Source organism: Kogia breviceps, chromosome 3, assembly GCF_026419965.1.
Source record: "Kogia breviceps isolate mKogBre1 chromosome 3, mKogBre1 haplotype 1, whole genome shotgun sequence".
Lineage (NCBI taxonomy): Eukaryota > Metazoa > Chordata > Mammalia > Artiodactyla > Physeteridae > Kogia > Kogia breviceps.
In genome coordinates, this window is record NC_081312.1 from 148,612,607 (window position 1) to 148,635,733 (window position 23,127).

General features: G+C 45.7%; 2 protein-coding genes across 4 annotated transcripts in view; both read left to right on the forward strand.

Annotated features, from left to right (window-relative positions):
* The window catches only part of MYO5C (myosin VC), a 115,094-nt gene extending 110,644 nt beyond the window's left edge, over positions 1-4,450 (forward strand). Inside the window, exons 39-41 of the mRNA XM_067029857.1 lie at positions 473-647; positions 1,161-1,241; positions 2,706-4,450. Coding sequence (XP_066885958.1) covers positions 473-647; positions 1,161-1,241; positions 2,706-2,858 — 409 coding nt within the window. The 3' untranslated portion in view covers positions 2,859-4,450. The remainder of the gene's footprint in view (positions 1-472; positions 648-1,160; positions 1,242-2,705) is intronic.
* Positions 4,451-15,148: 10,698 nt separating this feature from the next.
* Positions 15,149-23,127, forward strand: part of GNB5 (G protein subunit beta 5) — a 43,419-nt gene continuing 35,440 nt past the window's right edge. The window contains exon 1 of one of the 3 annotated variants that reach the window (XM_059056292.2): positions 15,149-15,410. In XM_059056292.2, the coding sequence (XP_058912275.1) occupies positions 15,299-15,410 (112 nt within the window). In that variant the 5' untranslated portion in view covers positions 15,149-15,298. Of the gene's footprint in view, positions 15,411-15,459; positions 15,924-23,127 lie in introns of those variants that run through there. The other 2 variants (XM_059056294.2, XM_059056293.2) reach the window with 2 other exon arrangements.

Consider the following 23,127-nt stretch of genomic DNA (forward strand, 5'->3'; position numbering starts at 1 on the left):
GACAGAAACAAGAATAAAAACCCCAGTGGACTAAAAGAAAGCCTCTACCAGTTGAAAATTTTCTGCTAATTTGGGAAAAGAGATCAAACAATTTTTCTACCAATGTAAGTCTTCTCTTCAAATACCACTATGATTTTTTTCCTTTAATATATTTTCAAATCTATTATTAAGGGTACTTTAATAGATTATAAATTATTGTAGTCACTGTTCTTTGCTCAGATTTTCTCCAAAGTTTATTGCTGTTATGGCCTCTCACCCTAGACCGTCATGATCCTTAGAACCGTGGATCGTGAGAGCTGATCATCTGGACCAACCCCGTCTTGTTACAAATAAAGTAACTGCCGGGCTGTAGTCCTAAGGATCTCAGTGAGCTCTGGTACCATGCTGGGACGCACTGGAGGATTCAGCGCCCACCCCTAAAGTGTTCTAAGCAGGTCACCCCTGTTCTCTGCTCCTCTGGCATTTACTCCAGGTGCAACATCAGCTACTTAGAAGAATGGCTTAAAGATAAGAATTTGCAGAACAGCTTGGCCAGGGAAACCTTGGAAGCTCTCTCTCAGGCAGCCTGGTTGCTTCAGGTCAAGAAGACCACAGACAGCGATGCCAAGGAGATCTACGAACGCTGTACCTCCCTGTCTGCTGTGCAGGTGACCAGGCTTGCTGAGTGTCTCCCTGACCTTCACCCACAGATCATGTAATTGGCATTGCCCTTCCTGGCTTAGCCAGCTGTGGGGTGCATCTGCATCTCTCTGTGCTCTTTGGGGAGCATACGTATCTCCCATGGGCTGCCCTCTTATCTAACAAGCATTTATTACATACTAACTCTAGGCCTTAAAAACATAAAAGAGCATATGACACATTCCCTGCCCGCTATACTCACATATGTGTATGTGTGGGGGAGGGGGCAGGAGTGGGGAAGGAGGCTGGAAATGGGGAATTCTCTTAAGGGCATCTAATTATAGGATGTCCTTGCTCTCTTCTATGCTCTTCTCAGCTTGTTTTCTCTTTTGGAAAAAAATAACACATGGTCTCTAGAGCCAGATGACAGTCTAAAAGAACCACTTGTGGTTCCCGACCGTTCCCAGACCACTGGAACCATTATTTCATGGACAGAGTTGTCCTTTTCTGTGGCCTCACACCATCTTATGTACTGTTTGCAGATCATAAAGATCCTTAACTCATACACACCTATAGATGACTTCGAGAAAAGAGTGACTCCATCCTTTGTTCGCAAAGTACAGGTGAGATCCTTAAGGATGTGCCTTTTAATTTTTAGTATAAGACAGTGTTGTTTAATTACCATTATAGAAATTCAGGATTAAAGTACATGTACCAAATATACAAAGGAAAGGCACCCAGGAAAAGCAGCAGGAATTTTCCCTGTCAAATTCCCTGTTTTCAGAACCCTTTTTCACCCTGGTGGGAAGGGAACAAAAACACCAAAACCGTGACTCACATTCTGTGTTCCTTCAGCATGTCTCGTTTCTCATCAGTCTTTGAGTATATATGCAAGGGAGCAGAGGCTGAATGAAAACAGAGAACCTGTGTACCCATTTTTTTCTTATTTTAATCCCTGAAGTTTCTTGCCCAATGAACTAGGGCAGCAGTTCTCAAAGTTTGGTTCAAGGGTCCTTGGAGGGGGGATTCTTGAGGTGATTTCAGGGAGTCTGCAAAGTCTTCCTTTTTCCAAATACATACATGTATGAGGCAGACTTTTCTTCATACACTTCAACCAAAATAACATATCACTAGAGGTGAATGCAGAAGCAGATACAAGCTTCCACCTGTCATATTAAGTCAGACATTTAAAAGAGTTTCAAAATTATGAAACAGTACCACTTCTCACTAGTTTTTTTATTTGTTTTCAAAAATATAGTTGTTTTTCAATAAAAATATGTTAACATGTATTGGGCTTGTTATTTTAATGAATTAATAAATATTTAAAATTATTGTTTTAATTACTAATATGATAAATAGCAGTAGTTATAACCACATGCACAAAAGCTGTTTGGCGTCCTTGGTAATTTAAGAGTATAAAGGGGTCCTGAAACCAAAAAGGTTTGCAAACCACTGAACTAAAAGGAAATATTAATGCAATAAAAATGTAATACTGAGCTCCACTCGTGTTTGGTCTTAGAATTATGCCATGAGAATAGGAAAGAATAGAAAGTAGAGCGATTTACAGTCAGTCCATCCTGTGGGAAATTAACTTCTGAAGTGAAACAGAGCAAGTTAAGTATTCATGAGAGCTGATCTGGAAGACCTGGGTAAACCATTTCACCTTGGAGCTGTGCTGTTGAAAAGCCCTTTTGTGTGTTATTGCACATGATTTTTTTTTTTTTTTTTTTTTTTTTTGCGGTACTCAGGCCTCTCACTGTTGTGAGAACAGGCTCTGTTGCGGAGCACACGCTCTCCCGCTGCGGAGCACAGGCTCCGGATGCGCAGGCTCAGCGGCCATGGCTCACGGGCCCAGCCGCTCCGCGGCGTGTGGGATCTTCCCGGACTGGGGCACGAACTCGCGTCCCCTGCATCGGCAGGTGGACTCTCAACCACTGCGCCATCAGGGAAGCCCTCTCACATGATTTTGAAAGGAGTTTTTCGCTGGAGATAGAGTTGTCGTGTTTTCCTGGCTCTTGACTTCCAGACAGCCATAAAGCAGAGTGCCCTGGTTTCCTTACTTATTTTTTCTCTGGTTCTCATTTCAGGCTCTCCTCAATAGCCGAGAGGATTCATCACACCTGATGTTGGATACCAAATATCTCTTTCAAGTCACATTTCCTTTTACCCCCTCTCCACATGCTCTGGAAATGATCCAGATCCCCAGCAGTTTCAAACTAGGCTTTCTCAATAGATTATAGCAGGAAAAAAGAGAATAAATGCACTTTTCTTTCAAAAGCTAAATGAAGGTCAAATAGAGGGATGTGGGTTATTAATTGGAACTGGAAATGCTTTGGAATGTGATTTGAGGAAGAAAATAAGAATTCTCCCAAATGGGCCACATCTTCTCTTGCTCGTGGTGATGGTGGTGACACTGTCATCTTGTAAGAATTAACACACACCAGCTGAGGTTGGAAAGGCCACTGCTACCTTTGGAATCTCAGCCAGCTTTTACTAGAATTCCTGCAACGCTTGTATTTTCTGCCAGGTGCCTCTTGTCTAGATCTATTTTGTGACAGGGGTCCACCCCGAGGGAGTGAGACCCAGGGACACAGTTTATCCTAAGTTTTCTAAAGTTCGTGTGAAGCCCAGATACATTTATGAAGCCACAAATGGGTTCTAGGGCTGAGTCTTCCAAATAATCCCATTTGGCCAGGGCAGCCTGTCAGAGTCCTCTCACCCCACGCCTGCTTGATGGGGGCAGAGGTGTTTCACCAACTCTTTTTACTAAGAACGCTCCTGCAAAAAAAAATATTTATTTCAGGCCCCTCTGATTTTTAAGAGAATAGTCAATCTGAAATGAATCATAGAAGTATTTTTATGTATGTATCCATTTAAAACTAATATATCAGGGCTTCCCTGGTGATACAGTGGTTGAGAATCTGCCTGCCAATGCAGAGGACACGGGTTCGATCCCTGGTCCAGGAAGAGCCCACATGCCACAGAGCAACTAAGCCTGTGCACCACATCTACTGAGCCTGCACTCTAGAGCCCGTGAGCCACAACTACTGAGCCCGTGTGCCGCAACTGCTGAAGCCCGCGCGCCTAGAGCCCGTGCTCCACAACGAGAGAAGCCACCACAGTGAGAAGCCCACGCACTACAACAAGGAGTAGCCCCCGCTCACTGCAACTAGAGAAAACCTGCGCACAGCAACCAAGACCCAGCACAGCCAAAAATAAATACAATAGATAAATTTACTAAAAAACCAAAAAAACTAATATAGCTTAAGTTCCACGCCATTTATCATCTCCTCCTCCAGAAGATTTCTTTAAATTTTATCTGCCAGCATATTTGCCATAATTTTTCATTGTTTAATATCTTTCATACAATAACTTAAAAAAATAAGTTTGAAAAGGCAACATAGATGATTTTCTCTATCTTATCAGCATTCAAATGTTTTTAAGATTTTCTCATAAAAATAACAAGAATTTTGTCAGTTCCTCCTTTTGAGAAATCTGTTTCCTAAGTTTTGTGGGAACTATTACTTGTTCCCCCCAGGTTTTCTCCTTTCTTCCTTTCAGAGCATAAAACATCATTTGATAAGCACTCCTGGCCTGTGGCCTCTTCTGCACCACCCCAAAGTCACAGGCCATAGCTGTGATTCTGTAACATGGGCATGTATCTTAGGAGTGGAAATAATACATGATTATGAAGCAACATCACCCTACTAATATGCAATGTCTTTTCATATTACAAATAATTGAATTTACTTCATTTAGATACATTGTATATGAAGAGATGAGAAGTAGAACTTCGTGACATTTTAATCAATAAAATAAATTACCAAATGAATTGGGTCAGATTCTTTTAATTGCTAGGAGATTACATTTTTTTTAAGTGCACAAGTTTTATGCCTTTCTTTAAGGGTCATACTTGAAGATGCTAGAATTTTTATAAATTCATAATATCTCATGAAACATATATAAAATTTTTTAGAGAGGAAGTAAATATGCCCTCAGTCCTGGCTCAGGCTCTGTCTGCCTGGGGCTCCCAGACTGTGCCAGCATGAGGGGGCTACTTGGTGGAGAGCTGGCTGGGTTTTGGCCCACACGGACTGCCTTCTCCATGCCCCTTCCAGGTCTCCCCTATGCCACAAAGAGACCATCACCCTTCCTTTTTGGCACCCTTAACTCAGGGCTCCTGTCTGTTTTACAGCATTCATCCTGGGCTGTAAGACAGTAACGCTGGCCATTCCCTCCACTACCCTGTGAGCTCCTGGGGGGCAGGTCCACATCCTGCTTATCCCTGTGGTCATTCTGATGTGGCGAGCAGAACTGCGGGGGCAAAGCCCTACTGGAGGCGGCAGGGCTTGTGAGGGTTTGGTCCTGGGAAGGAGTAGATCCTGTTTGGAGATGGCGGGACCTGCAGAGCCTGAAAAGCTTATGCATGGAGAAGGGGGCAGGGGAGCCCTCGCCCCCACTGTCTTGATCAGCTCTACAAAGCTGAATGTAGCAAGAGTGGCCAAAACAACGAGGCACTGGTGGGGTGAGGACTGTGAAGAGGCTGGAGCTGCTGATAACCTTCAGTTACAGGTGAATGTCAGGGTTGCTCACTAAAGCGGGGTCTGAATTTACGCGGGTCAAACCTGCTGAACTCTGCTTCCTGCAGAGGGCAGAGAACTGAGCCCTAGAAACTGGTCAACAGGGGTTCTGAGGGCACCTGGCAGCATGGATGGTCAGAAGGTTCAAGGGGTGAGTGAGTGATGCGAACTGCAGTGAGTGCTTCAGAGGTGAACATGGAGCTGCAGGTGGGAAGGAAGGGAGCAGCTGAGCTGTCAAACCCAGGTAAGGAGATTAGTTAGACGGGATGCAATTGCCTTAGCACTTGGAGCTACAGCTCTAACTTCTCACCGTTCTGCTGATCGGTTCCATGTGTTGAGTCTCTGGAAGGTATGTGTGTGTTAACATTAAATTAGAATACTCAGGCTTCCTTAAATGCTCAGAAAAGTGTTCAGGTGTGTGCATACCAAGGTGTTGACAGTGGTCTTTCTGTGTGGTAAGAGTATGGGTGAGGGGTGGTATGGTAGTTAGTCTGTATGTTCTAATTTTTCCACAATACACATGCATATCTTTTGAAATAGGTGCTTTGTTTTCAAAATATATTTAGTATTGGCATCAGGGGAAAAGTAAGCATATTTACAATTATTTAATCTGTTAAAAATTGACCCACATTGGGACTTCCCTGGCAGTCCAGTGGCTAAAACTTTGCTCTCCCACTGCAGGGGACACGGGGTTCAATCCCTGGTTGGGGTAAGATCCCACCTGCTGCTCAGTGCGGCCTCCAAAAAAAGAGATAGTAAAAAAAAAAACTGACCCACGTAACATTTCACATGTTAGCGTAAACCTTGGAGAGCAGCTTATGGAATAGACAGAGGTTTCTGACACTAAACATCACATAATTTTAGTTAAGTCTGTGAGATTTATCCATTTACTGCCGTATGTATCAGTTTATTCTTTTTTATTACATAAACATCACAATTTATGTTTCTAGTGTATACTGATGAACATTTGGGTGTTTCCGGTTTGGGGCTATTATGAATAAATCTGCTATGACATTCTTGTTCATGGGGGTTTTTTTGAGGATGTAAGTATGCATTTCTGTTGAGCATATATCAAGGAATAGAATTATATGTATGTGTAGCTATAGTAGGTCCTATCAACCAGTTTTCCAATGTGGTTGTACCAATTTATCCTCCCACCAGCAGAGGAGGTCCAGTTCTCTACGTTCTCACCCAAGTTTCACATCATCAGTCTTTTTTACTGTTAAGTATTCTGGTGGGTAAGTAGCGGATTCATGGTGTGGTTTTTTGGTTTGTTTGTTTGTTTTGCGGTACACGGGGCTCTCACCGTTGCGGCCTCTCCCGTTGCGGAGCACAGGCTCCGGACGCGCAGGCTCAGCGGCCACGGCTCACGGGCCCAGCCGCTCCGCGGCATGTGGGATCCTCCCGGACCGGGGCACGAACCCGCGTCCCCTGCATCGGCAGGCAGATTCTCAACCACTGCGCCACCAGGGAAGCCCCTACGGTGTGGTTTTAACTTGCGTTTCTTTGATGCCTAATGATGTTGAGCACCTCTTTATCTGTTTATTGACCATATGAATATCTGCACTTGTGAAGTGTACAAGTCTTTTGCGCACTTAAAAAATAATTTGTGTGGAGATATGATTGCACACAATATAAAACTCTATTTTATAGCATACATTTCAGAGGTTTTTCGTATATTCACAAGAATGTACATTATCTAATTCCAGAACATTTCCATCACCCCAAAAAAGAAATCCCGTATTCACTAAGCAGTCATTCCCAACCCCCTCTCCCCCACCTGTTGGTAACCTCTAATCTACTTTCTGTCTCTATGGATTTGCCTGTCCCGGACTTATCGTATAAATGGAATCACAATTTGTCGCCTTTTGTGTCTGGCTTATTTCACTTAGCATAAAGTTTTCAAGGTTTGTCCATGATATAGCACATATCAGAACTTCATCATTTTTTATTGCCAAATAAGAGTCTACTGTACGAACAGACCACATTTTCTTTATCCATACCTCAGTTGATGGATATTTTAGTTGTTTCCACTTTTTGTGTTAAATGCTGCTACAAATATTCATGTATAAATTTTTATGTGAACATATGATATATCCAGGAGTAAATTTGCTTGGTCATTTGGTAACAACTCTAACTTTCTGTGTAACTGCCAAACTGTTTTCCACAGAGGATGCACCATTTTACATTCCCACCAGCAACGTCTGAGGGTACTTTTGCCCATTTTTAATTGGGTCAATGAAGCATTATTTTTAAAGTGAAAGCTGGTGATATCCTCTATATCCAACAGTAGGAGGTTGGTTTATTAAATTATGATACTCCATTGCTCCATAGGATTAAATAATACTGAAGCTATTACCAAAAAACAGATAGCTCTGTAAGCACTAACACAATAAGTTAGGTGAAAAAGCAAGTAGCTAACAGCCCCATTTATATAACTAACAAAGCTTTATCTATGGCATCAGAAAAGTCTGGAAGAATAGCCATCAAACTCAGGGAATTGAGTGCAGGGCAGATAGTGGGGATTTTCACTTTTGATTTTCTATCTTGGCACTGACTTTTTAAAAATAATCATGGGGTAGTGGGGGTTTTGGTGATTTTTTGCAACATCTCTTTAAGTGAAACATTTCAAAGAAATTTTGGGTGTGCCTTAGGGTTAGGGAACTCCTATTTCAAAGCAACTTCATGTCAAAACTTGTTAAAATGGGGTATTTTTATCTTTCTCTTGTTAAAATGCCCGTTGAAGCATTTGCCCTAGCTTGAAAAGTTCCCTCGTCATAAAAAGGATTATTGTCAATAAGTACAATAGAATGTACTGAAATTAAATTTAGCCCATGTTATAAATGAAAAACACCAGGATGTAAAAGTATAAACAGTGTACATGATCAGTATGACCCCTGGTCCTAAAAATCTCTTCTTGCATACGCCGAAGTGTGAAAAGGAGTCTCTCTGGGCAATGGGGTTATAGGTGATTGTTTTCTTCCTTATACCTTTCTGATTTTTCCAAACTTTCTACAACAACCATGTATACTGTTTATAGTTTTAAAATACTATAATCTTCCAACTTTAGTTTGTAGCTTGCCCATGTTCAACCAACCAGATCTAAAATGCTAGCTATGCGATATGATTTAAGGTTGATATAATTCAAAATCTGTGGTCTCCGTTTAAAAATTGGTGTTTTCCAAGAATATGCAATGACATGGAAAGGCGAAAACACTATTAAGCAAAAAACTAAAGTTCAAAATTACGTATGGCATGTAATTCCAATTTTTTAAATATATACACATAGGTGCTTATGAAGATACTAGAAGAAAACATAAAATGCTAACACAGGTCAGTTATTTGTTAAGACAGAGCATGTAGGTGATTGATTTTCCTTCTTCATGTTCCTCTGTTTCCAATTATTTATAATGAACATGTGCAGCTCTTATAATTTGAAACAATTTAAAATTCAGTTTGGGAGAAAAAAATTATCCAGATTTGGAATATTGGCAATTTTCTTTTTAATATTTATTGGCGTATAGTTGATTTACAATATTGTTAGTTTCTGCTGTACAGCAAAGTGAATCAGTTATACATATACATATATCCACTCTTTTTTAGATTCTTTTCTCATATAAGTCATTACAGAGTATTGAGTAGAGTTCCCTGTGCTATACAGCAGGTTCTTATTAGTTACCTATTTTATATATAGTAGGATATATATATATATCCTGTGCTATAAAGTAGGTTCTTATTAGTTATCTATTTTATATATAGCAGTGTGTATATGTCAGTCCCAATCTCCCAATTTATCCCTCCTCGCCCCTTATCCCCTGGTAACCATAAGTTTGTTTTCTACATCCATGACTCTACTTCCGTTTTGTAAATAAATTCATTTGTACCCGCTTTCTTTTAGATTCCACATGTAAGCAATATCATACGAGATTTGTCTTTCTGTGTGGCAATTTTTCTACTTCTCTCTTTGTAGGGGTCGATCTCCCATAATTCCTAGTCATCCTTCTGCACTTGCTTCCTCGGGATCCTCTTGCCTTCCATTCCTGCAGCTGCTACTCTGTCCAGAGCTCATTTCCTCTTCCCCAGAACATGATAGCAGTCTCTTAACCTAGCTGATTTTCCTGCTGTACTTTGTCTCTCTGACCTACTTCTGGAAGCGCAAATGCTGGAATAATCCACTTGAATGACGTCGCTCCCTTGCTGAATAAATCCAGGGCTCACCTTCCTAATGCTATTACTTGGAGTCCTCAGCACGACCTCGTGACTGGCTGCCTTAGCAGGTCTGGGCGGTGGGGGGCTGGGAGGTGGGCAACATTACTAGGCCCCCTGCACGGGCCAGGCTCGGGTGGGCGAGCCCTTTGCCAGTCTTTAACTCACTCTTTGGGACAAAGCAGAGCGGCTTGATGGTCTAGCTCTGTGGTAAACATTGTGGAGTCCCACTACATACAGATTCCGGCTCCGTCACTGACCTTGATCTCATTTAATCCCTCAGCATTTCCTCTGCGGTAACGCGGATGTCCTTCCTCCCTCCCAGGGTGGCTGCGAGAGGTGAGGGACCAGCCCTTCGAGGTGATCAGTAGCTGGTCCCCTCCTGATCTCTCCTCCTTAGGGGACTGCCCTCTACTCCTTTGTTCCTCAGAGATCGCAAGAACTCTGCCAGCCCGCCCTTGGCTGTAGGAGTCCACCCCAGCTCATGAGCTGCCCATTCTCTCCCCAGCCCCACGGTGACCTCTGCGTGGTAGACATTCCCCCTCAGCGGTGTCCCCACTGCCACCTGCCCCACAAATACATCCCTCTCAATTTGGCCTCTTCCAAATGTTCAGACCAGGGCCCCCCGATACCTTTACGCTCAGCGGTTCTCTTCTTTGCCCTTGTCGTGGCCCACACTCTTTGGAACGCCTGTTAAACTGGCTCGGCGACAATGGCTGCTCCCTCCCACCTCTACCCCCTTGTCCTCCCTCTCCAACAGCGGCGCCACGACCCCTCAGCCTCCCAAACAGAGACCTAGGAGACATCCTAGACATCACCCTCTGCTTGTGCCCACACGTCACCGAGTCCAGCTCCCTCTCCTTTGTAAGCATGCTCCAAACCCACCCCAGAGCATTGCTTTAGTTCACTCCTTCACCTCGTCTGAACTGTGGCCATAGGCTCCTCTCTGCTCTTTCTTCATCTCCAGCCTCATCCCTGCTGCCCCCCACCCACCCACCGCTGCTGTGGTGGCAGTTGCTATGGCTGCTGCTATTGTAGCCACCCACAGGGCAGCATAACATCTGTGGAAAACTCACTATATTCCAGCCTTGAGCTAAACGCTTCCTGCGCTGTCCCTCATAATTCCTCTGGTACCTATATGATGGTAGATTCTAACATACCCATTTGACAGACTAGCAAACAAAGATTCAGAGAGGTGAAGTTACTTGCTAAGTAGTAGGGCCAGGATCTAGCCAGCCAGAGCCCTACCCTTAGCACAAGATGATTTTGTTTTCTCAAGGTTACCCTCCCTTCAGTGACCTGGGCCTGTCTGTTGACTTCTGGGTGAACAAGCGGGGACCCCTAGGTCTGTGACTGTCAAATGTTTCATAAATGAGATGTGTTACTTGCAGGGAACCAACACCACATTTACTCGGGGTCAGACTCTGCTGTTTTCTGACTCTTGTCTTTACTGCAAAAGTTCATCCTGAGGGGAGGAATTTTTTTTCTTAAGTTTTAAATTACAGTATGCATTACAAGGACACTTTCCTTTGTGAGGCCCCACAGGATTAATACTGTGCTGCAAAGATCAATTGTGTCCATGTCTGTTCAGGAAACCTATTGTCTGACACTCTCTTACTGATTAAATAAATGAGCTGGTGTTGACCCAGCATGTTGTAATAAATCGAAGGTTACAAATTAACTGCATAGACTTTATTCCTCATGTAGAGGTCTGAGCAACTACCATGATAACAGGGAGACAAGGTTTTAAAAAGCAGTTTCTGTTGGCTTTTCTCATGTACACACATCACTTTTCTTCCCTCTGCCCCTCTTTTCTCTCCCTCTTTTTCTTTTCTTTTCTTTCTTTCTTTTTAAGTCAACAAGAGCATGTATTGGGGACTTCCCTGGCAGTCCAGTGGTTAAGACTCCCTGCTTCCACTGCATGGGGCCGGGATTCCATCCCTGGTCGGGGAACTAAGATCCCACATGCCATGCGGTGTGGCCAAAAAAAAAGAAAGAAAGGAAAAGCAAAACAAAAAGCACGTATTAATCCGCTGATTGGAAACTGGTTAAAGATTAAGGCACTCAGACTGATGGTTTCCTTGAGGTTACAATTTTTGGCTGCTCTTACTGCTATATCGGAAGAAGCACCTGACTACGGTGATGCCCCATGCTGTGTGGGAGGATGAGGCCCGCTTCATTTAACAACCCAGCTCTGCTTTCAGCTCAGCAGCCTCAAGTCAAGAAAGTGATTTTTACATCCACACTAACTACCATGTTAATACAAAGTTCATTAAAGTCTCTTACAATGATTCTTTTATGAACAAACAGTAGAAACTAAAAATTTGCAGACTGTTTAAAATACTAAGGAATGTTTCCTAATGCTTTCAGTTGCTATCAAATGCCCAAGAAATCAGAGAAATAAGACTAAAGAGTTTGTGAAAGGTTGCTTCTTAGGTTGTGGAACTTTTCTCGTACACACACATCCCTTTTTCTTCTCTCCCTCTTTTCCAGCTTCATCTTGGGTAAAAAATGTGTGATCAGACCTTTCTCGTTAACATATTTGGCTCCTGTGACAAATGTTTCAAACAACGGGCTCTGAGACCAGTTTTCAAGAAATCTCAACAGCTCAGCTACTGTTCACTATGTGCAGAAATTGTAAGTGCCGCTTTTTAAAACTTTAAGTCGTTACCTGTCTTTAAACAATTCTAATGTGAGGGTCCTGTGACACGTGGGTTGCCAGAGAATCAGTTCACACACACACACACACACACACACACACACACACACACATTTGCAGCACACCCAGGCTGGGTGAGACAGTATAGTGTGGGGATTTAGGAAGTGGGCTCTGGGCTCTGACTGCCTGGGTTCAACTCCTAGTTATGTTCCTCGGAGGCCTTGTACCAATGGACCTCCTCTCTCCCAGGAGGTCTGTTTTCCCATCTGTAAAACAACAATAATGACATCTGTCTCATAGGGTTTTGGGAGAAACAAAAGTGAGTTTATTTGAGAAAGTGTTTAAAACAATACCCAGCAGAGGAAGTGCTCAATAAATGTTTTAGCTTATTACTTTTTAGAGCTAATGCTTTTTTCTTCTGTCTTCTCCTAGTCTGCTTGGCAAGCAAGCAAAGCTACAAGAAACTCTGGTAAATAAACAGCCGGGGAGCACCTTCCCCAAGGCCCTGTTCCAGCTGTCCCTAGGAACAGCTCTGTAGAAGATTGAACCATATAGGGCCTCAGTATTTAGCAAAATCAGGCTCAAGGAAAAGTGCTCCTTGGGTCTAAGCCTTCAGCGAGGGTAGGCACTGAACACAAAACCTGGCACTTTTCAAAGTACACACATCAATCCTCACCAGAGATGGCTTTGCGTAGGCTTCAGATCTTGCAGCAGAAATGCCCACAGCCTGACTGAGGCACTAAGAATATCCTGTCTCAGAGGATTTGCAAAGCCGTGTGGAGCCCCCACCTGGTCACAAGTGGTAAAGCACGCTTCCCCACAAGCTCAGTAGGAAATCCCGATCATGGACACGATGAAAAAACAAAACACATATCGAGGGAGGAAAGATAACGTTGACATTTTATCCAGCTGAAGAGGAAAAACCGTATTCATCCTTTTGGTCCCACTGTAACCTCTGACAGTGATCACATTTTAAAAAATTATTCCTATAAAGCAAATTGCAAGTAAGCAGCCTCAGGTGGCACACAGGCTTTGGTACAGCATAGTAATCCTGATGTCACGGGGTTCAGGCTCAGTGTGATGGGCTTCTACCTGCAGCACATTGTGTTCTAAACTTGGATCTGCAAACTTCATACTGAGGACATTCAGTTCTTAAACCTGCTTTCTGATGGCCCTACCATCCTGGAGCAGTGCTATTTATTAATCCAGCTCTTCTCTTTTTGAAACAACTTCCTCTGTGGACAGAAGGAGCCCAGAATCCCAGATGTCAGGTCCTCTGTAGCATCACAGATTCTTCCCAGGTCAGAACCCTGCCTGGAGATATTCTTCAGGGGATTGTCGCCAGCTATCTCCACCACAAGCACTTGGGATTCCCAAATATTCAGATTCTTTTGAGTGTGGAGACATCCAAATGACTGACAGCTAACTTTTTAATCCAGGTGTTTGGGATTGTGTAGACACAGCCCCCCCCACGGACACTTTTGATGGATAGGGGCAATCCTGTAACTCCACCACTGCTGCAATGTAGCAGATCTCAACTTTTCTGACCTCCAACTTCCTCACTTACAAAAAGCAGCGAACAGCAAACTACAGGAAGGCACTTTGCAAACTTTTCCAGCCATTGAAAAGTTACATGGCCTCATCTCTAGATGGTAAACTCTCCAGACTGGAGGAAGTTTGGGGGTTATTTTACACAAAGAGCCTTCAGAGGAGGGCACACACCAGTATGAAGCTCCACTCACCCCAGGTCTTCACAAACAGGCAGCCCCTGAGGCAGACACACACATCCCACGGTGGGCAAAGAGGTGCCAGCCTGAGGAGGTGATGAGAGGATGCTGCTCTTCCCAGGCCTTCTGAGATGACCCTTGTGAGAAGTGTCCCCCATGATCCAGTGTCTCATTCAAATTGCTTCCTGTGAATTGCTCGAGTGTACCAGGCAGCCTTAATGATAACAACGAGCACATACTGTGTGCCACTCTTCACTCTGAATGCTTTACGTAGTCACTCCTGATGAGGATCCTCTGAGGAAGGTGTTATCCCCATTTACAGATGAGGAGCCTGAGACACAGAGAAATTTAGTAAGCCACTCAAGGCCACACAGCACAACCAGGATTTACCCCCAGGCAGTCTGATCTAGACAGAGCCTGTGCTCTTAGTCTTTTGCTCTAATTCTGACAGTTTCTGGGAGTGTGAACTAAGCAAATCATTTAAACTTTCTGTGCCTCAGTTTCCTCATTTGTAAAATGGAGGTGACAATAGTACCCATTCAGGGTGACTGTGGTGAGTTATTAATGTAAAGCACTTGGAACCGTGCCTGGCACGAAAAGAGACTGGAAAGAACGGATGCATGCATGAGTCTGCCACGAAGTCACTAATTTGCTTCCTTGAGGGAACTATAGCAAGCCTTCATTCTAAGGTGGAGGAAGCTGCCTCAGAAGTGACGTGTCTGAGATCACTGGGCAGGGGCTCAGAAGCCCCGAGTCTGGGTCCCTGTGTGTCCCTGGCCCCACCACCACTTCCTTCTGCTGCCAGGGACTTAATTCCCGAGTGAATAAAAGAAAGGCAAAACCAAGAACGGGCAAAGACCCCACAGCTTCTCAGAAACCAGAACTTGCTTTGTATATTTAAGTCAATAAACGTGGAGAGTGTTCATTTCGTTGTAGGGGGAGCATCAGAGCTACCAGGGGTCAGACCGGGTACCAGTGGCGCGAACCAGGCCCCCTTCCCCTCTTCTCTCTCAGTAGGCAGAAGCCACCAAGGAGGGGAGATGTGTGCGGGGCACTGGGGGAAAGGGGTGTTGCAAGGGCTGTGTCATTGGGCCTTCCCCAAACTCCCAGGAGCCGGGCAGTCCTGGGTTGGAATCCCAGCTTGGCCCTCACTAAGTGCGCGTCCTTCAGCAAGTCACGTATCTCCTCCTAACCTCGGTTTTCCCACCCGCAGAATGGGCACGACACTCCCTGCGTCCTCGAGTGCTGTGCGCTGCAGCGCTAACTCAGGCTTCGCCTAGCGCACCGCGCAAGGGCTCTGCGCTCGCGGACACGTCCGGGTGAGGGGAGGGGGGGAGGGGGATCGGCCGCAGCAGCCCGGCTCTCAGCAGCCGGCGTCAGCGCCGGGGGGCGGGGCGCGCTCGGGGAGAGGGCTGGAGCTGCGCTGGTGGCGGCTCGGCGCAAGCTCGCCGGCCCGGCCTCCGCCGTCCGCTGACTCGCATCCCCGCTTCCCCCCTCCCCACTCGAAGATGGCAACCGACGGGCTGCACGAGAACGAGACGCTGGCGTCGCTCAAGAGCGAGGCCGAGAGCCTCAAGGGCAAACTGGAGGAGGAGCGGGCCAAGCTGCACGACGTGGAGCGTGAGTGCGGGCCGGGGCGGGGGCTGGGGCTGCGCGCCGGGAGGCGGGCCGGGGAAGGGAGACCGGCTCCGGCTCCCGGGGGGATAGGGGGAGAGGATGGAGGGGGGCGACCCGGGCCCGGAGCCAGGCCCCTGCCACCCCCATGGATGAGCGCCCCCCCCCCCCGGTACCCGGGCGCCACATGAGACGCGGCTAGCGGCCCGAGCCCCCGGACGTGCGGGTGGGAGACCCGAGCCGGACGCTCGCGGTCTCCCGGCACCTCGCAGAGCCCCTGCCGGCTAGTGGAAGCCAACCCGCCTCTGGGCGGCGGCAGCCCCTGGCGGCTCTCCTCCAGACGTTGGATCGTGGGACCGGTTACCGTCATCACCTGCCTGCCTGGAAGACGCAAGCTGATCTCATTCTTGCCCTTCCCCAGGGGAGCGGGGTGGGCGGAGCGGGGGGGTTCGTTGTCAGTGAAGGCAAGCGCAGCGAGCCCTTGTGGACGCGGCCTAGGGTAAACTCCTGGTTTTTTTGGTAAGCATTTTACTTTCTCCAGCACTGTTGTCTTTTCTCAGTTTTGCTTTTGCAAGGACCCAGACTCTGATATAAAAGCTCACTTTTCCAGTCCGAGAGTGGAGAGCAGATGGGGGAAGGGAAGCAGAGGAGCGTACCAGATCCAAACATTTAGTTCCTTTAAGGCTGTTTAAGAAGCTTTTGGATGGATGAGGTGTGGTTAGCATAAAACAGCAGTAACAATCTTAAATAAACTTACATTATTGACCACGACAATAATTCAGAACCGGTCTGTGACTTTTATGAGTGAACAATAGCCAGGTTACATGACTGTTAGTGGGATCAGCTTCCCTTTACTCTGTGGGATGCTTTGTCCTCCGTAGTGCTTGGGCTCAGGCCAGGCTTGGGGAAGTGGCTTCATCTGCTTCCTTTTCAGCCCTGAGGGTGGCAACTCCCCTTTGCTGAACAGGGCCTCCGCATGCATGGTGTTCTCAGGCACACCTCTACATTGTGCTCCTGCCATTTTGGTACCACCCCTCTACATTCACTTTGGAAAAGAAAAATGGGGTTTATGCTAGGTTCTTTAGCACCTGATTCCTTTCTTTGAAAAAAAAAAAAAAAAAATCACTTGATAGAAGCAGGTGAACTGAATTTCAAATGTGCTGTGCTTTCCTAGGGGCCTCCTTTAAATAGGAGGCAGGCTAAGCCCCTATATCATTTAGAAATGTATTCAGCTACAATTAGCTATAAACCCCAAATAAAGTAATTAAGCAAATTGGGAGTTATTTTTCTTAACAAGAACAAGGGTAGGTGATTGTCAGCTTTGGTTCAGCTGCCCGGTGCGCTATCAGGAACCCATGCTTCTTTTTTCTCCACTATCTCAGAGCACAGGCATTTGCCCCATGATTATAAGTGCCACAGCGCCCAGCATCACCTCCGTATCCAGGGCTGGAAGAAGGGGGAATGTGGACACCAGCTTCTGTTTCTCCTTCTTTTCAGGAAGGCAAAAGTTTTTTCGAAAACCTCCTTTCTCCCCAACAGATTTCTGTTTGCACTTCATTGGCCAGAACTAGGTCACATGGCTACAGCAAGGGAGACTGAGAAAGGGAGAAGTGAGCTGAGTACGCTGCCATCCCCAAAGTTGGGTTCTTTTATCAGAGAAGTAGGGAATGGATAATGCATCGGTCTGCCCCATTTCCCTTTGCAAATTCCTACACTCTACAGATGATAGTGACGGCACTGCAAACATGGTGTTAGTGCCTCTGAGGTAGGTCGTCTGATTTCTCCATTTTACAGACGAGGAAACTGAGGCACAGAGAGGTGAAAGGACTTGCCGAAATATCCCAGCTAGTAAGTAGTGGACCCAGGATTCCAGCCCAGCCAGTCAGAGCTCCAGCCCAACCTCACTTCAGCTTTTTTTGCCAAACGTCTTAGTGCTCAGTGCAGAGAGCATTCTCCAGAAACTCTCTGGAGAGTAAAGGCTGCCCACTGGGATATTTTTCAGCCTTTTCTGTGAGTCTGGTAAATTGCCTAAGGCAGAGAGATGGTTAAGATGCAGCTTTTCAACAGGGAACCTCTGTCCTGCCAAGAATGCAGTGCTCTCAGAGGTCGGGGCCAAATTTTGGACCCATAGTGGAAGGATTTATCCCCACCTGCATATGTTAGAATTTTTGCTTAGAAAAGACCAGAAGCCATGTGGTCAGGGTCCCCTTTATTCCCTCTGTGTCTTCCGGAGCACTTCTCTTCCACTCTCATGTAAAACCCTTGTTCCTTTGAGGCTCCAAGCATTCAGCTGATCTCCCTCTCCATGCTGCTATCTCCTGACCCCCCAGCCAGGCTCCCTCCTTTTTTGAGGACTATGGCATATGGCTCAAGCCTTCCTTTTGACCCTAAGCCCTGTCCTATCCCTGGTGTCTTCAGGATCCACAAGCGTGACCCTCGTAAGACACTGCCCCCTCACTCCGTCACAGCCCCCTGGGATCTTGTAAGCCCTCAGCACTGCTTCTCCTCTTGTGACCGTAGTCTCTCCCACAGAGATCTCCATGATCCCTGGGCTCTTGTCTCTTCCAGTCTCTCATCCTCTTCCTGAGCATGTGCGTTTTTGCATTTTGGTGATGTTGAATCATAGGTTGCCCTGTAGCCCCTACCCTGGTCAGGGAAAGGTCTTTAGGCCATAGCCAAGGTGACCACGTCATCCTGGTGCACCTGGGACTCTTGGTTTTAAAATGGAAAGTCTTGCATACTGGGAAGCCCGTCAGTCCTGGGCAAACCAGGACAGTTGTTCAGCCTTCTGTTAGCTCTGACTTGCCCAAATTCTTGCCATAAAAAACTCAACACAACAAAACTACAGAGCATAAACTTGGAGGAAAGAGAACTTAACGGAACTTCAGACTCTCAGGTTCTTCAGCTCCCATCGCTTTGACCCTCAAACCATCATCCATTTTGTTGGGCCCTCATTCCCAAGTCAGACCCTGGGCCAACTTTAACTACAGGAAGTGGCCTTTATGGGTGGCCTAAGGGGAAACCAGCCTACATCAGAGTCCACAGCCCCAGGCCTCGGGCCCCTGCCCTGCCTTTCCCCTCACTCCTCCAGCATTTCCTGCTTCTCTCCACCTGTTTTCTGTCATCACCTTCTGCTTACCCTCTCCCATGGGTAGGTGCTCCCTCTCGTTTGATTCTCAGGCATTTTAGAACCCTGAGGTGGCAGCTTGTGTTAGTTTCCTATTGCTCTTGTACAAATCTCCATAAACATAGTGGCTTAAAACAACATAAATTATTCTCTTACAATTCTGGAAGTGGGAAATCTAAAAAGGGTCAGAAGGGCTGCATTCCTTCTAAGGCTTTTTGGGAGAGTCCATTCCTTGCCGTTCCCAGCTTCTAGAGGTTGCCTGCATGCCTTGGCTTGTGACCCCACCTCACTCCAACCTCGTTTCTGTCATCACATCTCTTTCTTTGACTTTGATCCCCCCTGCCTCCCTCTTATAGGGACCCTTGTAATTACTTACTTACATTGGGCCCACCTGTATAATTCAGAATACTCTTCCCATCTCTAGATCCCTAACTTCATCACATCTTGAAAGCACCTTTTGTCACGTAAGGTAACATATTCACAGGTTCTGAGAATTAGGATGTGGACATCTTTGCGGGGGGGGCCCTATCACACAGCTCTTGAAACTAGAGGGGGTCACCTGCTTCAGCCTCAGTTTTCGGGCACAAAAAGTTTTCTTCCCCTCCCAACAACCCTCTCCCCTTTCCTTGGGGATGAAGTAGCAACAGAGATCCAGGGAAGGGTTAAGGGATTTCCCAGAGGTTATGCACCTACTCTAAGGGCAAATGGGGGGTACAGCTCTCCTTCTCACCATGCTAGACGGTCTCTCAGAAGGCTGAGAGTCACATTAAAATGGCAAAAAACAGAAACGAAAAACTAAATCAGTGTGCATGTGTGTGAAGAGGTGTCAGTGTTGAGTAAGAAAAAAAAGTGCCCAACAGTGTGTATGATATGGTCTCATTAACAAGAGCTGCTTGTATATGCATTAAATCTGTGGCAGGAGACACAGGAGGCTTGTTACCTCTAGAGAGGGGAGTGGGGGGGTGTAGAGGTACATTTTACCGTATACACATGTGTGCATTTATTGCTTTTATAATAAAAAATGAATACTGAAATGGGAGTCAAGATCCCGAGAAAAAGGAGAGAGTTCAGTTTTAAAGAATTCTTAACTTGAAATTAAAGGGACAAATGATCTGGAAGACGGGCTGAAAATAGACAGCAGGAGGGAGGCCGTGTTCATTTTGGCCAACATACGTGGCGGCCTTGTGGGCCTGTGTGGGGATGACTTCATTCCGGTTCCCAGCTCCTTTGGGGAAGATTCTATTATTATCTAGGAGCAGAGCAGCTCAAAAAAGATTTGTGTGATGTCTTTAGGTTAAAAATCCAGACGAAATATGGGAGACCACAGGATTTATCATCTGATGCTATTCCCTTTTCTGTGTGTTCTAAGTGTAACTTTGTGAACTTGTGGCTAGAGCCTTGGACTATCCTGACTTAACAGTGTAAGGAGAAATTTAGGAAAACCATATTTCTGGATTGGTCTGAAGCAAATATGTTGATCCACTTCTTCCACGTTCTAAGGAAATATGCTGCGTGTACTGCGGCTTATAAAAGTGAGTTTCCCAGCAGAGTAATCTGCTTCCGGCTGCTCTTCCAGGTGTGGCCTGTGGTGTCAGAAGGAGCAGAAAACAAACTTGCCTTTCATTTCCTCGCCCCTTCCTCTTGCTAGAAAACTGTCATAATAAGCTAAATGCCACTGTAGCAGATTCAGAAATACAGGAAAACAAGTCATCCATAACCCCACCACCCAGAGGTAGCCACTTTTAATATTTTGATGTTTTCATGTCTGTGTATGTATTTATAAGCATACTTGGGATTGTAGTAGGTATAGTTTGAGTTTAGTTTGGTTTTTGTCTGAGTCCAGTTTTAATTTAACCCAGTGGATTGAATAGCTCCTCATGTCATTTTACAGTGCTTTTTAATGTCAGTATTTAAAAATTATGATTTCGAACCATATAGTATTCCATCATAAAGGCTGTACCATAACTTAACCCTTCCAACTTTTAATTCAGGAATTCAGGCTTTTTTGGTCTGTGGCTAATTTATGGTTTGGGGGCAACTCAAAAATCTCTGACAGAGTCAAGTAAGTCAGAAAGAGAAAAATAAACACCGTATGCTAACACGTATATATGGAATCTAAAAAAAAAAAAGTGGTCATGAAGAACCTAGGGGCAGGACGGGAATAAAGACACAGACCTACTAGAGCATGGACTTGAGGATACGGGGAGGGGGAAGGGTAAGCTGTGACAAAGTGAGAGAGTGGCATGGACATATATACATATATACACTACCAAACATAGAATAGATAGCTAGTGGGAAGCAGCTGCATAGCACAGGGAGATCAGCTTGGTGCTTTGTGACCACCTAGAGGGGTGGGATACGGAGGGTGGGAGGGAGGGAGACGCAAGAGGGAAGAGATATGGGAACATGTGTATATGTATAGCTGATTCACTTTGTTATAAAGCAGAAACTAACACACCATTTTAAATCAATTATACTCCAGTAAAGATGTTAAAAAAAAAACCTCTAACACAAGTGAGGTAATGTGATTATAAATGTTTTCCTTCCATCCAGGTGTGTGAGGGTTTTGTATACATCCCACCCCATTCTACCTTAGGGTAGAATCAGACAGAATGAGTTTTTTTGTTTGTTTGTTTGTTTGTTTGTTTTTGTGGTACGTGGGCCTCACTGCTGTGGCCTCTCCCGTTGCGGAGCACAGGCTCCGGATGCACGGGCTCAGCAGCCATGGCTCACGGGCCCAGCCGCTCCGCGGCATGTGGGATCTTCCCAGACCGGGGCACGAACCCGTGTCCCCTGCATCGGCAGGCGGATTCTCAACCACTGCGCCACCGGGGAAGCCCCAGAATGAGTTTTTAAAAATTAGCTTTGGATAAGTTTTCTTCCTTGATTTCTTTGATCTTCTACCAAATTGTGGCCATCACAAGACTGTATGTTGGTGCAAAATTTAGTAAGTTATTCAAGATCATTTTTTAAATAGTTCTGTTTTTGTATTTAAGACCTCTCCTATGTCTTTGAACTTGTGTTCTGTATTTACAATCAAATTCACAGTGTTCATTTTCAGAGAAATTTTAGAGCATGTTCATGCTGGGGTCATTTTTTCACGGGCTTATGGAGCAACAGGAATGACGCTGTTGCGTAACTTCACTTTATGAAGTTACCTGGCTTGAATTCTTGTGTATTGACCTCCACGTTCTACGTTTTACTTTAGGTTCCTGTGTGCACTGATTATAAAATAAATAACAAAACTATTCCCTGAAAGTTGAGAGGAAGCCACATCTTGATGAAAAGTTCATCTTTGTCTGAAGCCAGATCATTTCCAAGGCCCATAGATAAACTCTTCACACCCTCGTTTTACAGAGGAGGGCACAGGCTCAGAGGACACATTTGTTTACCTCTAATCTATAAGTGTGCCCTCCCGTCAGGCCTCATTTTCCTTTCTGAGAAGTGACAGGCCTGGCGCCCCACATCAGCCTGCACGCTCGCTGTTTGGACCTTGGGAGCCCCTGGGCTCGAGGCGGGCAGCGCAGAAGCGCCTCTGAGCCCAGCACCTCCCTCGACTGTTCGCCAGCCTGGCTTTGCTCTGTCTAGTTTCTAGATTGGGCTTCTAGTAAGATTTTATCTATGAGAGAAAATGGAAGCAGGCAGGGGGAGGGAGGCTTGTGCAACTCAAATAGAAGTTTGAAAACAACTGCTCCACATGACAGCCCGACCCCAGGCCCCGGGCAGGGAGGGTTCAGCCCTGCACACAGGACACCCCGCACAGGGTTCCTGGGGATGATGCTGCGCACTGCTTGTCGAGTTGCTAAGGTCTCTTTTGGCTCTAACTTGGCACCCCTCTCCCTGCCAGGTGGTGGCTGAGCCAGGTGAGGGCGGGTTTCTTGACTCTTGGTCTAAATGACCCATTGCTCTGGCTACATCAGGAAGTAGGAGGGATCCAAGGTTGGGGTGTCTTCTGGACCAGGAAGCCTTTGTCACTGCCTCACCTAGTCCTTGATTTTCTAAAGAATCACAGCCACCTGTCCAGAGTTTACCCCACGATGGATGGTATTTATCTGTTCTGAGAGGCCCAAGTGTGTGTGTGCATAATGTCCTTAGCCTCCCTGAGCCTGTTTCCTTTTCGGTAGAAATGGAGATAAAGCCTGTGACCTCAGGCCACGTGTAAAGCTCTCAGCCCAGCACCTGTCACGCGGGAGACACACAGTAAATGATGGATCATGGCAATGGGCATTGAAAGCCTTCAAAAATGTGCTTTCCGTTTAACTCAGCTATGCCACAAATTGGAATTTATCTAAGGAGGTAATGCAATGCAAGGGTATCACAGTGGCCCTGGAGCAAAGTGAGTGTCCACTGGTTGGGAATTTTTAGTTAATGGTATATTCGTAAGTGGAATGTTCTGCCGTCATTAAAAATGACAGAAAATTACATTTGACATTTCATGGCCCTTCCATTTCAGAAGCCCTCTTTGCTCCAGGTCATGTTGTTTCCAGTGTTTTGGTCCACAGCCCCTAGTCCCCACCTGTACATTTTTGATTCCTGGCCAGCCAAATATCGTTAAGCACTTTAATTTGCTTTCCCTATTAAACCACAGCACACCCC